The following is a 14,957-nucleotide window of genomic DNA, read 5'->3' as shown; positions in this document are numbered from 1 at the left end:
TATTATGTCCTTGTCTTAGGGTGGGCCAAGTTTCTCGGGCAGCAGCAGCAGTTCCTATGGCCAGGTGAGCAAACTAAATATTCTGTAGGAAGTTCTTCACTGATATCTCTATGACCAGAAAGACTGGCAGATTTTGGAGACTGATATTTCCCTTGGCAGTCTGCACCTCAGTTTGAATCATGCCTTTTGCTGAGAGTAGGACAATCTGCAGCCCAGCTGCCAGCATACTGCTCTGTCTCCTTTGTGCTTTTTGAGAACCCCACGTGCAGCTGTATTTTCAGAAACGTTATGCTCTTTAAAGAAGCCTCTTTGTCCAGGTGATAAATACCTTCTCTTCTTTCAAAGGGTTCCCAAGGCAGCCAGTCCTATGGCCAGGTGAGGCTTTTTTGCTGAAATGTACTGAGCTTTTCTGTAGGAGCCTGTCTTGTAAATGGACTTTGGGGTGTGGTTGGGTCTTTTTCCTTCTTGGTGTTGCTGAGTCATCCTTGATTTGGTTTGTACCACTGAAATACCATGAAGCAAAAAAGAACAGAGGAACTTTTACTGGAACTGGGCTTTTCTCTCTGGTATTCTATGAATCTGTTGCATCTTTTCTAAGAGTATACAGCTCTGTTTGTAAATGACCTCTTGCCTTTCCTGCAGGGCTACCAGCCTCAAGGTGGTAGTTCCTATGGACAGGTAAGTGTCAGTCTGTCACCAGTCATTATGCAGCATGTATGTGATGTTCCCATATATCTATTGAGAATTCTGTGGTTTATTTCTTAAAATACTATAGTAAGTAGCCATTACAAATAAGAGTTGTGAATTTTTTTCATCAGTCTGGCAGTTATAGGCACACTAAAACAGCTGTTTCCCATGTAGAGAAGAGTGCATGTAGGTGTCAGCTTTCTGATGCACTATGGTCTTCAACGTACACAAATACTTTACCAGAAAATTCACAGTTGGGTGTAGAGGGATGTAGATGCCCGACCTTTTAAGCAGTCGGGCATCTAAAGCACTTGAAAATTTGTTCTGTATTTGAAATGGAGAAAATGAATGAAAATGAGTATTTGGATTACAGGCTGCTCTTCTTTTTTTCCCAAGCAGGGTGGATCTTCTTCTTCAAGTGGCAGCAGTGGTTGTGGACAAGTAAGTTCCCTTTTCTCCAAACTATTTGAAAACTAGACCCAGCTTTCTTTCCAGTAGTGACACATTTTTCAACAAGTTCTATAATGTTTGCTAGTTTCAATCAATTGTTTTCATTGTTACATGGATTTATCTAGCACAGAGATCAAGGAAGGCTGATATTGTTTGTCACTGTAACCGGTATGAAGTGCTTCTCCCATTTAGAGTTACACAGTGAAGATGGAAAAGTGATTAATCTTTCTACTTAATAAACAGATAAAATCTTTCCTTGGGAATTTTTGGATGTTGCTCCATTTATTTTCTATAGAAAAAAATAGGATTAGAGAGTGGCTCCTGTGGAACAGGAATCAAATTAGTAGTTTTCATCCTGGTTCCATTTCAACTTGTGTATGCCTACAACAGAAAAGACAATGTCTTCAGTGATGAGATCCCAGGTGAACGGATCATGAATGAGGTCATGTAGTAAACCTATGGTTAAATAAATATACTGAGGAAAGCAACAAGAATTAAAGAGAAGTATAAATACAGATTTTCACAAATATTTAGCAGAAATATTAGGATTGGTGTAAGTTAAGCACGAATGGAAATGCATGGAAAAGCATCATAAGAAGCAATACAACGTGGACACAGATAACAGCAATCAAACTGATAAACACTGAAAAATGTGTTCCTTCGACCTAAGCTGTGCCACAGGTGACACAGCTCTTGACTTATCTGTGCTGTAATAATGGGAGTGCGACAGCCAGGGTAGAACTCTCTCTGTGTACTGTTTCTCATCCTGTTATCCCAACGGGAAGACTGGCTGTAGCCAAAATATACCCAAAACAGGAAATAAAATGCATTGAGCAGCAGCCTTGCCTAACATCTATAGTGGGTGAACTTAGCAAGTGATGGATGATCACACTGAGATAAATGGTCACACAGAAAAAGATAGTCACCCATCAGTAACAGTTGATCCCAAAAAACCCCGCCAACATTTAATCTTTACCAACCAAGAGGAGCTAGGATGATACAGAGAGACATCAACTGCCAGCCTATCTTTCTTTCCATGTGGTTCACAAGTGCTCCTCCTTTGATCACCTGTGTGCATGTGTCTTGATGCTTGTGAGTATGTGGGTATGGGAGTGACAAAGGGTAAAGCCACACATTTAAAGGATTAAATAAAATTAAACTCATCCTCTGTAAAGTTTTGTGGTGAGTTTTGTTACATTAATTCTCACAGAAGAAATTTTAAGAAAGCAAATTACTTAGAAAGAAAAATGAAGATTTGGGCATTTACCTTTTTGTTTATTTTTTTAACAGGGTTTTTCATATGATAGCAATCCCTGCCACCAGGTAAATGGTCTTTCTCCTCTTATTTTAAGACGCATCCAAAATTAGTTTTGCCATTAACTCAATTAGCAACAACTTCAGATTCATGTAGCACAAATCTTATCAGTTAGGAGATTAGAACTCACCATCTTCCTGTACACAGGAGTATCACAGAGGCTTTAGAGTCTTTTTCCTCCCTTTTTCCTAGGATTATGTCTGTGAAATGCCTCACTTTATAGGACATTAAGGCCAGATGGCCAGATTCTGGAAAGAAGACCTCTGCTGCAGAGTTGCTTAAGTGGCTCGACTTAAATCAGGGCTGGAGCTCACCAGCCTCTCTGCGGACTTTTCCTGTCAAAAGTCAGAAAATACTTTAGGACTGCCACTTGAGGTTCCTGGAACAAACTGGCTTAAGAATTCATTCAGTTTGTGCAGGGAACTAGAGACAGGTACATGTGTATTTGTTCCAAGTTTCAATGTTGGAACTGTAAAAACCACTATCCTAAAGGGTGTCAGCTATGTTTAAAGAAGAAATCTCTGTCATGTTGAAAATTAGTAAGAAAACAGCAATAGATGATTTCTTTTTTATTTGTGATACTTCTTTTGATTCTTACTGAGTTTTCACAAGGAATAGAAAAATGAGATAAATTAATTGTATCAACAAATACAGTGTTTTATAAATATATACTATATTTATAAATATACAAACAACATAGATGTTGCTAAAATATATTAATATAATTTGGTATAGTATATACAATGCACTGTATTTAATACATTACTGTAACTTGAAAGAATAATATATTAAATAGATATGTAATTATTTTATAATAGTATTTCAATTTTTTCTTTGTTAAGAGGAACTATTCCTTTGTAAGACTAAAGAAGATGCTTAAATTTTGTTCTAAAATCTGCTAGAACATTGAAAGATAATACTTTTTATTTCATTTTCCTTTACCTCTTCTGAATGAAGCCTCAGTCCAATTTTAGTGAATAGCAAATATCCCACTCACTTCAATAGCTCAGGATTTCACTGTTCTTATTATGCACTTTTGTCACTAATACTTCTGAAAATGTCTTTTCTGATTACACTTGGAGAAGTTACATTCCTCTTCTAAAGAGGGCACCTTGAAACATACTGAGTGTTTTATTTAAAACCTATTCCTCGAGGCCCTGGTATCTCACAGGTCACAGCTTTCTGTGTAATAATGCTACCAGGGGAATTTTTCATATATTTCCCATATAATATTTACCTTTGCACTATTGGCAATCTATGCTTACTACATTAGAAATTATATCCATATTGCATATCTACCTTTTCTTCTTACTCTTCCTCAGCAAGTATCATAACTTTCATTAAAAATATTCCATATACAAACAGCAAGTGTCCAAAGCATGCATAATTTTTGTCTGATTTACAGGGTGGATCACAGGGTGGATCACAGGGTAGTCAGGTAGGTAACTCTTTCTTATCCATTGGTAAAAACTTTTTAAACATTTCTGATTCGGAGTATAGTTTTCTTCCTTATGAGGGTATAGACACTTGCAGGGTCTCCCCATCTCCAGCCTGTAACTCATTTCCTGCAAACATACTTTTTATCAGCCCTGAAAATCTACTTACATGGAAAGAACTCAGCTACCTAAGATAGCTCTGTGCATTCTGATAAAATTAAGTTCTCCAGAATTTTAACTGTTGCTGTTTTGTTTTCACAGGATGGATCATACTCACAAAACTATGGTGGTAGCCAAGTAAGTACTAGATTATTATTGTCTCCCACTGGGGTTTTATGAGCTTTTACTTCCATGATAGTTGATCGGTATCCAACCTGCAATATTGTAATATTAATTCTAATTATTTTTTGTTATTGTTTCTTAGCAGAGTGGATCATCATCCTCACAAAATTATGGTAGCAACCAGGTAGGTAGACCTTTATTTTCTCTTGGTAAGAATTCTTATATTTGATAAGTTATCCAGATATCTTGAAAGTTGTATTTGTTCAAAGGAATCCTAGGCAATTGTTTATTCCAGGTTTACACCCTCTGAAGAAAATCAGAGTTTCTTCTGAAGTAGGGTTTATATTTTTTTGTAGGATGGATCCTACTCACAAAACTATGGTGGTGGCCAAGTAAGTAATATTCTATTTCCCTACTTACAAATCGCTTCATATAAGCTTTAGTGTCTGCTCAAAATCAGGTTTCTACATCCTGATTTTGGTTGGTTTGTTTGTTTTAAAGGGTGGATCATCCTCCTCAGACACCTATTATGATAATCAGGTAATTAGTTCTTTCTTTCTCTTTGTTACACATTATTTGCAGTCCCTGCATCATCTTTCTCAAGGATGTAATAAAACATAATTGTTTCTCTGCTCTTCATGTTTTGGGTTGTGTTTGGGTGTTTTTTTCTTTACTGAAGATTGGAACATTCCCTGTAAGCAACTATTGCAGCTATGGATTTGGCTCTTTTTTTTTTTCTTATACAGATCTTACTTTAATTTAACTCAGCTTTTCCTTTGCATGAGCATCTCTTCTGTCTTGCAGAGTACAGTATCAAAGTGTATTGTTAACAATCCATTTTGTGAGGAAATAACTGGTATCTGCTGTTTTTCTAGGATTCACAATATTCCTCAGATGATAATCCCAATGCTTGTGATGATGTGAGTGTGTTTTCTCTATTTTCATCACAGCATTTTTTGTTTAGATGAGAAAATATTACACTGCTAGATGCAGTCTTTTGAGCAGAATGATCCAGAAAGAATGCCAAGTTCCCACACGAATAGCTGTTTCAGCAACTGCATTTTTCTTGGTGAAAGTTGTCATATAGGTAGTTACAGATATGGTTTGTGTTTTTAAATGCATTTAACTTGATAAAATGAAATATGGATAAAAGTATTTCAATGGCTTTGCAGTAACAGAAGATTTTCCCCAAAAGCTAAGGATACATTTTACAGTAATTTAAAAAAAAAAGAAAATCTAAGAGAAAGTATTGAAATACATACAATGAATGAAAGAAGAAGTGATGGATATTCCACTGCTTTTCATGTTGCATTTCTACCAATCTAAAGTTGCTATTAAAATGTTTTTCAGATTGTAATTATAGGATTTCAAAGTAATTTAGACAAGGCTGTGGAGAACGTGAGCAACAAGTGGAATATGTCCATATGCTGTTTCAGAAAAAATTAGTTTTCTGTAAGCTTACTGGATTTAAATAATTCTTTAAAAAGGGAATAATTTATTCTTTTCCAGAATGACACTACTTACAGTGCCAAGAGTCGGGTAAGTAATTTGTTTCTTCTGTAGTATTCAAGTTCTTATGATTAATGAGAGTGTTAGTAACTGAACACTTCTACATTAGACCCATGGACCTCTAACTATAGTGTATGATTGTTTTATAGTACCCTTCAAAAAGTTAATTGTTTCTCTGTACTCAAGGTTGTTGCACAATTATTAAAAACTTCACAATACAGAATATATACTGATACATTTTCTTCATAGTATATGCACTTTGACTGCATAGTTTTTTGGGAATTAACCACCTGTGTACATGAGGCATGTAGCTTACCTCAAGCTTTTTTCACTTGTTCAAATTTAAACTCTCTTTTATGCTGTTGTTGTAAAGTAACATTTGTCCCTGGTAATACTCTCTCTGTCAAGACTTTCCATCTGTCTTACAAGCAGAAGCTGTGATTAACATGGATAGATTGTGACCAAGCAAATATATTGTTGTGTAAATAAATTACATTTTTCCCTACTTCTTTCAGTTCATAGAAAAGCTTTTTTCATCCGTCACAGCCTCCTTTTGTTTTACTGCCATCTAGAGTAACCTCCTGTCATCAGCTACTTGCCTTCTCTTCAGTTGTCAGCCATACACTATACTGCTTCTTTGTTTTCCCTATTTTTCTCTCTACTACTTTAGTACTGCACCAAACATGTATTCTAGGAAGAAAGGATGTCTTCTGAAACATCCTTTGTTTTGGCTTGTATTTACCTTGAGTGCAAAAGGTTCTGAAAAAAAAAATCCTTCAGCAGCAAGCCTTTTTTAGGGGCCTCATCACTTCCTCCTTGGTTCACAAAAGATGCTAGTATTGGTTTTAACAAAGGATAGGGAATTCTAAAAAAAAAAAAAAAACAACCAACCAAACAAAAACAAAACCAAAAAAAACACCGAGAAAACCTTAACCATAAAAAAATAATTATACATATTGTTCTCCAAACCATAATGGTTTAGCTGAGGGAGACTCCACTAGCCAGGAACTTCTGACCAAAGAGCCATAAAGGGAAAACAAACAAGGAATATGCTTTTTAAGACTCTTAATGATATTAAAATGAAATCTCCAGACACTTTCCTTTTCCAGAATATGTGACCTTGACAAGTAGTAGATTTTTGCTAAAGTACTTAGTGCAGATAACTCCACCCCTGGAGTAGTAACAATCTTTTGGCTCCTTTACAGGGTTCTGGTTGTGCAAAGAAGAAAGTTCTTGTTGCCCGAGTAAGTAACTTTTTTTTCTTTTATTTTTTGACTGCTTGTGGGATTTTAGCCCTAACTTGTCCTAATTATGCTTAATTTTTCTGTAAATATGTTGCCCTAATTATTATTCTTCTACTTAAAGAAAAATTAAAATAAAATTACTTAACTATTTGCTCTTTGCACGAATTTCTTTAAAGAAAATATATATATGAAAAAAAGACATGCAAATCATGCTTTGAAGTAGAGGGCAGCTTAAATTCCTGCTCTTCATTAAGCACATACAGAGTTGGTCCAAGCTAAAGTTAAAATTAAATGAGTATCATACAAAGGACAGCTAAAATTTTAGCTGAAAAGAGATAGAATAATGAAGTAAAAAAGAATAATGTTTGGTAATTTACTGTGCTCAGCAGGTTGTGGAGGGGATACAGGTATGTGTATTGTATAGCTTCAAGTCAGACTCAGCAGTAGCCTATAAAAATAAAAAAACCTTTTATTTTATAATAAGCCATTCCTACTCAATGTATATAATAAATGGTGTGGAGCTGTTTTAAATAAATACAGAGGGGAAAAAAGAAGGTCTATCTCAGATCAGAGAATTTTAATCTCTTAATAGCATATACTCCTGTTTTTTACAGGATACGTCACATGCTTTAAGCAGAAGAGCCTATGATGTACAGGTAAACCATTCTTGTCACCTTTTCTGAACTACTCCTGGTGTTATACCTCCTTGCTGTATTACATACAAAAAGAAGGATCTAGTTTCCACAACAGAGAATTCTGTTTAGGGTTAGGTAGTTCTCTCCCAACAGCACTATATTACCCTTACTTGAAAAATGTGTCATTTTTTATTTCTTCACAGAATGCATCTTCTCCTTCAAACAGCAGCCACACTGACGTCCAGGTAATAACCTAGTGTCAGGTGCATGATATCATTGCAAGGAGCTTTCTGATAAATTATAATTCATCCTGAAACTTAGGTTCCACTAATTCTTCTGTGCTGAAGGATGCTATTTTGAATTGGCAGCGTTTTCCCTATAATATTATAACTTTGCGCAGTTGTAAATGGACCCAGAATACAGTCTGTTCTGTTCCTTCTCTCCATTAAGCAGGTAACATCACAAGTGTTTCTTTACGTAACATTTTGTAAAAGTCATTTGCAAAACACAAAAAAAATAGGTTTAGAATCTTTTTTTTAGAAACAGTCCTGCTCTAGTGATGGTAATGGCCAGATATATAATTTTTTCATTTTAAATTTGGTAAGTAGGTACATCTTAAGGGTTAGGTACTTCTGTTACAATAGTACAACCAACTTTCATATTTTGTAGGATCGTGTACTGATGCAGCAGTGTAATGTTAGAGAATTTTGTGAAATTTAACTGATCCAGAGTGGCACTTGATTCTGTTTTTATTAAAGCATCAGCTTCCCAGAGATCCTGAATCCTGCTACATGCCACATTACACAGATTTAATACTAGCATAGTCCTCTGTCTCAAGAGAGTTTGCAATCTAATTCAATAGTGCAGTCAGATTTATAAGCTCCAGAAAATAACTGTTTTCTTAATTAGTTTTCCTAATACCCATTCCCTGTGTATGGTATCAAGTCATTAATTAGGTTTCATCCAAATCTGTGTTTTCACAATAATTCAACAGATAGTGCTTATTCACGCAGGAAAGTAGTAGAAAGAGTCTGTCATCTTACTTCTCACTACATAATTTTATACTTCAAGTTCTGATAAAACGCTTTGATAAAATGTAATTGTTTTCTTTAAAGGGTGGATCATTTATTGCAACCAGTGGTGGATCAAGTAATCAGGTCAGGATTGTCTTTATTTTTAACTAGTCTTGTCCAGATTGTTTTCTGGTAATTAAACTAATTAAATTCTGGAATCAAGTGAAGTAGCTTTGCATGGAGGATTGGTCATGTTATGCATTAAATTGTAAATGAAGTGACTGTTCAGATTAAATTTATCAGAAATGGCTCTCTGAAGTCACTTTTCAACACTGTTTCAATTCCATGTATGTTTTATTGGTGAGAGAGCACAATAGTAATTCTCTGAACTCTTGGACTACTTGATACTTCTGTCTTGCTGAGCATCTGTCCCTGAGACACAGCACCAAGTGATGTACTATCAGTCCAACTTTCAAAGCAAATGTTAACTATTCAGAGCTAAACTCATTTGTTCTAGGTGTAGGAAAGGTCACAGCTACTCTGTAATCCCACAGTCTTTCTTCCCCTAAACAGTTTCACATTGAAATAAGATTTTATTTTAAACTTCCACAAAGCAATAATTGTTTCCTTTTTAAAAAATTTATAGGGTGGTTGCATTTGTCCTGATGGAAGCAGTGGTCATAGACAGGTAATTATTTTTCTGAGTTTATACTTCGATCTACATAATGGAGTATCTTGAATTAATCACCTAGTAAATACGGACACTTGGTTAACACTAAACATTAATGTTCATTTCCTTAGTATGGATAAAATACATACAATGAAAGGAAGAATGAATTGCACTTTACTTAAGCTGCATAGTTACTATTCAGCCACCAACTTCCTGTACCTGTGCTTGGTGATCCAGATGCCCTGTCACTTGACTGTTATGTGCTGATTATTCATTACTTTCAAAAAACAGTCATTATGCCTCATAGTAACCACAGAATTTAATTTAATCGATTTTATTGCATCCAGTTTAGTTTCCTTGTCTTTCTAACTGGTGCAATAAAATACTGTGACTAAAACATCAAAATCTGTAAATGTTTCAAAATTTAATTTGTTAAATCAGCATTTAAACTGTTCTCTCCCATAAAGACAATCACTGCAATTTCATTGTCACTTGCACTGGATAAACTTTTCTCTTAGGCAATGCCCCTGTGCTGGGAAAAAGGCCAAGGAATGTGCTTACCTGGACATTATAGAGTAGTTTTACCAGGCTTCTGGCTTCGCCTGGCAAAGCCAGATGAACTTGGATTTTAAAGTCACTTTTCTTCTACCAGAATACTTATTTTGAACCTTTTACTGAAGCTGTATTTACATAAAACTATTTGAATGGTGTAATATTTTTTTTTAGTTTTCAATTTCAACAGGAATTATTCTTTCTATTAAAAACCCCCCATGCTATTTAAACAAACTAACAGTACAAAGAAATTACTGCTTTCTGGACTTAACTTCATTAACTTAAAATAAAGAGCAGTTATTTTGGTAAGGTAGAATACTACCTCTTTCACTTAATTGAGGCTGAGCAGTAATCATGACCTATATGTTTTAAAATATAAACTAGTCTATTTAAAATAACTACTGTTGAAACTTAATTGAGGAAAAACCTTTATTTTTCATGTGATTGTAAATCTATATCAACAAATCCATTTACAAGGAAAAAGGTGGACATCTTTGTGCAAGTTTTCATTCTAATGAGCCCTTTTCTTTACATGCTTTAATTGTTGCAAAAAAGGACTTAGTTTCTAACAGGAATCCACCACACCTTGGTTGGGGAGAGGAGAGTGTATGTGTTTAGTTGCTATCAACAAAAATTTTCAACATGAAGAAAAGAAGACATCGAAATTGGATGCAGTAGAAAATCAGTGCAGATGTGTCCACTTTGATTCACAAGAGATTGTTTTCCAGTTTGCAATTTTATCAGCTGATCAAATTAATTTGCAATAAATTAGGTAGCAATAGACTTGATCTTTGCTTTCACCCAACAGTAAAATCCAGCAATGTTTGCAAGAAATAGACTGAATTAAAAAACAGAACTATCTTCATTTTCTGTCCAGGGCCCTCTACATGTGGCAGCTACAGTGCCTTAAATTAGCATGCAAACAGATTAGCTGTGATAGGCAGGTACATTCTTCTGAATAAAAAAAGCAAGCTATAAGTAGATATACATGTACGAATAAACCACCATTCATAAATCTTACGTAAAAGAGTTATATACTTACTTGAAGATTCTTCAACACAGGAGGAAAATTCCTGCAAAAAATTTTCTTTTAAATTTCAAAGCTGTGAGTTACACAAAGGTCTCTTCAAACCTGGAAAATATTATAACTTAAAAGTCAAAGCTACACATATTTAAACAATCTTGTTTCAAAGAAAAATGGTTTTCCTTATGTGGATCCCCAAATGTCTCACACTGCAATTATTCTGCTTTTTCTCTAAGTTTCATGTAAAGGCAAGACCTTAGTCTACTGCTCGGAGGAAGCAGTCTAACCATAGAATAATACTTTCCCTGTTTTGTATATGAAGGGGATGTGACAGTAATAGTGGATGCTATGGACTGGTAAATAGTCTTCTCTCATAAGTGGTGAGCTGAAAAATCTGCTCTCCTAAACACTATTTACACTTTGGAAGTTCAGTGTTCTGGCAATTTTTTAAAAAGACCATCAAGATCATGATCATCTCTAACAAAGATCATGATCATCTCTAACAACTGAGTCTGCAAGGTATGACATACGATTCTGTGATTAGAAAGAGTAAAATTAAATGTTACTACTACTTTCAGATCTTTTAACCTGAAGAGAAAAAATCAGAACCTGCTAAAGTTTTCCTGAGCTCTAACAACCTCCCCCCCAGCATTCTCTTCTAATGCTTGCGGTAATGTTGTCTTCAAAAGCTTTATTTGAAAGAACAGAAATTCAGAATGGACACACTTATGTAAATGTCTGCTTGCAAGAAAATAGCTAGTCTGTGTTTTCATTTCAGGGAGCCCCAGGTTCTTCATACAGCACATATTCTGGTAACCAGGTAAACATTCAGATAAAATGCCCTATTCAGAAGCTCCATCCAAACCTTCCCCTGAAGGAGTAGCCAAATATAAACCAGTAACCCATTCTGTCTTCTGCACAGGGAGGGCCTTTCTTCTCTCCTGGAGGATCCTATGGACAGGTAGTAGTTCTTCCTCCCTTACCAGGATAACACAGACTCCCATCCTCCTGGCTCCATCACTCCCAGTATTGTGGGTGCCATAATTAGAGACCTGACTGTTGTCCCTTAGAGCAGAAAACTTGACCCTGCTGTAAGCTAGAGGTGTGAAGTTTGACAGAGAACAGTACAGACTGATATCTGCAGCTTCCTTGCAGAATACAAATTTCGGCAGGCTGAGAAAGTTGCCACCAGAAGATTTCTTCTAGTTACCAGTAATGGTCTTGAATTTTATTCAGGTACATAAAAATTAGCTCAGAATTGGGAGAAAGAATGTAAAGAGAGAACTGGATAGGCAGGTATTTAAACTCTTGTCTGTGAGAAAATAACTGGTCTGTGTTTTTCTCCTAGGGCGGCCCAGGTTCTTCCCACGGTTCTTACTCCGGTAACCAGGTAAATATTGGGGTCACTGTGTCTTCACAGGAGCAGCGTGAAAGTATTCCTTAAGAGCAGTGTAAAAGTATTCCTTGAGAGAACAGTTCAACTACATACCAGTAAATTTCTGTGTTTTCTGTGCAGGGAGGGCCTTCCTACTATCCTGGCGGATCTTATGGACAGGTAGGTGTTCTTTCTTGCTTGTAGAGGCAATAGAGTTCTTTTGTCTTCATTCTTATGTTCCCTGTATAGTGGCTGTTGTGAAATATAACACTCAAAAATTGAATCAACTGTTTCTAATTTACAACATGAAATCTGTCAGAAGAAAAGACTAAATTGTATTTACAACTTTCATGGGAGAATCTTTCATCCAAATAAGAAAATCAGTGATAAAAAGTTCCTTCTGGTTTACCAGTATTGTCCTAGAGTGAGAGTTGGTGACATTTGTATTTACACCATCCTGTTTGCAAGAAAATAGCTAGTCTGTGTTTTCATTTCAGGGAGCCCCAGGTTATCCACACAGCACATATTCTGGTAACCAGGTAAACATTCAGATAAAATGCCCTATTCAGAAGCTCCATCCAAACCTTCCCCTGAAGGAGTAGCCAAATATAAACCAGTAACCCATTCTGTCTTCTGCACAGGGAGGGCCTTTCTTCTCTCCTGGAGGATCCTATGGACAGGTAGTAGTTCTTCCTCCCTTACCAGGATAACACAGACTCCCATCCTCCTGGCTCCATTACTCCCAGTATTGTGGGTGCTATGACATGCCATAATTAGAGACCCGACTGTTGTCCCTTAGAGCAGAAAACTTGACCCTGCTGTAAGCTAGAGGTGTGAAGTTTGACAGAGAACAGTACAGACTGATATCTGCAGCTTCCTTGCAGAATACAAATTTCAGCAGGCTGAGAAAGTTGCCACCAGAAGATTTCTTCTAGTTTACCAGTAATGGTCTTGAATTTTATTCAGGTGCATAAAAATTAGCTCAAAATTGGGAGAAAGAATGTAAAGAGAGAACTGGATAGGCAGGTATTTAAACTCTTGTCTGTGAGAAAATAACTGGTCTGTGTTTTTCTCCTAGGGCGGCCCAGGTTCTTCCCACGGTTCTTACTCCGGTAACCAGGTAAATATTGGGGTCACTGTGTCTTCACAGGAGCAGCGTGAAAGTATTCCTTAAGAGCAGTGTAAAAGTATTCCTTGAGAGAACAGTTCAACTACATACCAGTAAATTTCTGTGTTTTCTGTGCAGGGAGGGCCTTCCTACTATCCTGGCGGATCCTACGGACAGGTAGGTGTTTTTTCTTGTTTGCAGAGATAAGAGTTCTTTTATTTTCATTCCTATTCTGTGTTTGAAAGACGGAAAACACTTTCTTGAGGGAACCAAATTAATCAACTTTTTTTGTTTTCTTTACAGGGAGGGTCTTCTGTTTATGATGGTAGCAGTGAAACCTATGGTCAGGTAAATACTCTTTTTTCCTCTTTGAATAGAGGGTGTTGGGGGCAAATACCCTGGGTCAAATATACAGTTATATTCTGTATTTTGGCTCTCGCTATATTTTAATGAAAGTGGGCTTTTTCTTTGAGGAGTGAGTGAATTTGTATATACTTCCAGGCTACTTAGTTAAAAGTTTATAAGGGAGTAAAAAGTGGGGTGCCTCCAACCTTTAAGGTTTGTTCTTGTCAACAATGCTAGCTTTTAATTACCTGCAAGATGAAGGTCTCTTCAAAAGTGGAATTAGAATTTGAGTTGAAAAATATGTTAAATTAGTGTTTTACAGGGACATAACTATGAGTTGCTCAAGAGCCATTCTTATAACTAGATAAATAATCATACTTTTTAAATCTTCCCAGAAGGAGATCCCTACAGTTAGTGTCCAAAAAAAAAAAGTCTATTCCCAATATGAGAATTATTCTGTTTGCAGTATGAGAATCATTTATGTTTTCTGAACAGGGTGGATCTTCCGCATATAGTGGTGCCGAGTCTTATGGCCAGGTAATTGTTATTTGTCTCCTACACTAAAAGCTTAAGCTTGCTCTGTTGGTTCTTATGTGCACTGGGTTCTAGGTTTCAGTTATTTTTAAGTGACCATGACCACAGAAATGCCATTTTATGTTTTGGTCCTCTTTAATTTACCCTTTTACAACTCAAATGGAGGTAAGCCCGCTAACTGTGCCCTGTGACTGTTCAATGCTTTAACTACTGTATTGTTTATGCATTAGCTTATTCAAAAGGAAAACATTTTGTGCATTTACTTTACATACTTTACTTATGCAGAACCTGTTGAAAGTATAGATAATGGGATTTCTGAATATAAAGAATTATTAACTTTGCAAATGAACTTTATCTACAATTTTTCCGCATAAAAACGTATGTTTGCAAGGAGGGTTTTTTCCCAGCCTCTTCTGTTTAAGCAACAGGTGAAGTTACATATTTTTTTCTTTTCTTGCACATTCGCTGGTTTAGGTAAAATTGAAGATTCTAAGCGGTTTGTTATTTTTATTCTTTTATTTTATATTCTCCACAATTTAGAACATGTGAGAGTCCTTTTTATATGAAAGTAAATGTTTTTTTCATTATTTTACAGGATTCGCCTTCCATAGGAGGCAGTGCAACTGATGAGAGTGTAAGTATTTCTTCTCAACTATATCAATATCTTAATTCACTACCTTTTAAAGTATCTATTTGCTTACATGGATGTTTACTTTAACTCATAATCTTATCTCCAAGAACTCCTTCACATTACATTCTAATCATTCATCATTTTCTA

At 35.8% G+C, this 14,957-nt stretch overlaps 1 protein-coding gene across 1 annotated transcript in view; it reads left to right on the top strand.

The window, feature by feature from the left end:
- Positions 1-14,957, top strand: part of LOC113961495 (loricrin-like) — a 49,549-nt gene that overhangs the window by 17,537 nt on the left and 17,055 nt on the right. Inside the window, exons 7-30 of the mRNA XM_027671864.1 lie at positions 20-64; positions 346-375; positions 643-678; positions 1,087-1,128; positions 2,428-2,460; positions 3,858-3,890; positions 4,150-4,185; positions 4,313-4,354; positions 4,527-4,562; positions 4,672-4,710; positions 5,046-5,090; positions 5,680-5,709; positions 6,885-6,923; positions 7,538-7,579; positions 7,762-7,803; positions 8,674-8,715; positions 9,218-9,259; positions 12,690-12,731; positions 12,834-12,872; positions 13,271-13,312; positions 13,439-13,477; positions 13,604-13,648; positions 14,141-14,182; positions 14,775-14,813. Of these exons, the coding sequence (XP_027527665.1) occupies positions 20-64; positions 346-375; positions 643-678; positions 1,087-1,128; positions 2,428-2,460; positions 3,858-3,890; positions 4,150-4,185; positions 4,313-4,354; positions 4,527-4,562; positions 4,672-4,710; positions 5,046-5,090; positions 5,680-5,709; positions 6,885-6,923; positions 7,538-7,579; positions 7,762-7,803; positions 8,674-8,715; positions 9,218-9,259; positions 12,690-12,731; positions 12,834-12,872; positions 13,271-13,312; positions 13,439-13,477; positions 13,604-13,648; positions 14,141-14,182; positions 14,775-14,813 (942 nt within the window). The remainder of the gene's footprint in view (positions 1-19; positions 65-345; positions 376-642; positions 679-1,086; positions 1,129-2,427; positions 2,461-3,857; positions 3,891-4,149; positions 4,186-4,312; positions 4,355-4,526; positions 4,563-4,671; positions 4,711-5,045; positions 5,091-5,679; positions 5,710-6,884; positions 6,924-7,537; positions 7,580-7,761; positions 7,804-8,673; positions 8,716-9,217; positions 9,260-12,689; positions 12,732-12,833; positions 12,873-13,270; positions 13,313-13,438; positions 13,478-13,603; positions 13,649-14,140; positions 14,183-14,774; positions 14,814-14,957) is intronic.

The sequence above is a fragment of the Neopelma chrysocephalum genome, unplaced genomic scaffold, assembly GCF_003984885.1.
Source record: "Neopelma chrysocephalum unplaced genomic scaffold, ASM398488v2 Primary Assembly neopelma1_97222, whole genome shotgun sequence".
Taxonomy (NCBI): Eukaryota; Metazoa; Chordata; class Aves; order Passeriformes; family Pipridae; genus Neopelma; species Neopelma chrysocephalum.
This window is presented reverse-complemented; position numbering and strand designations above follow the sequence as displayed.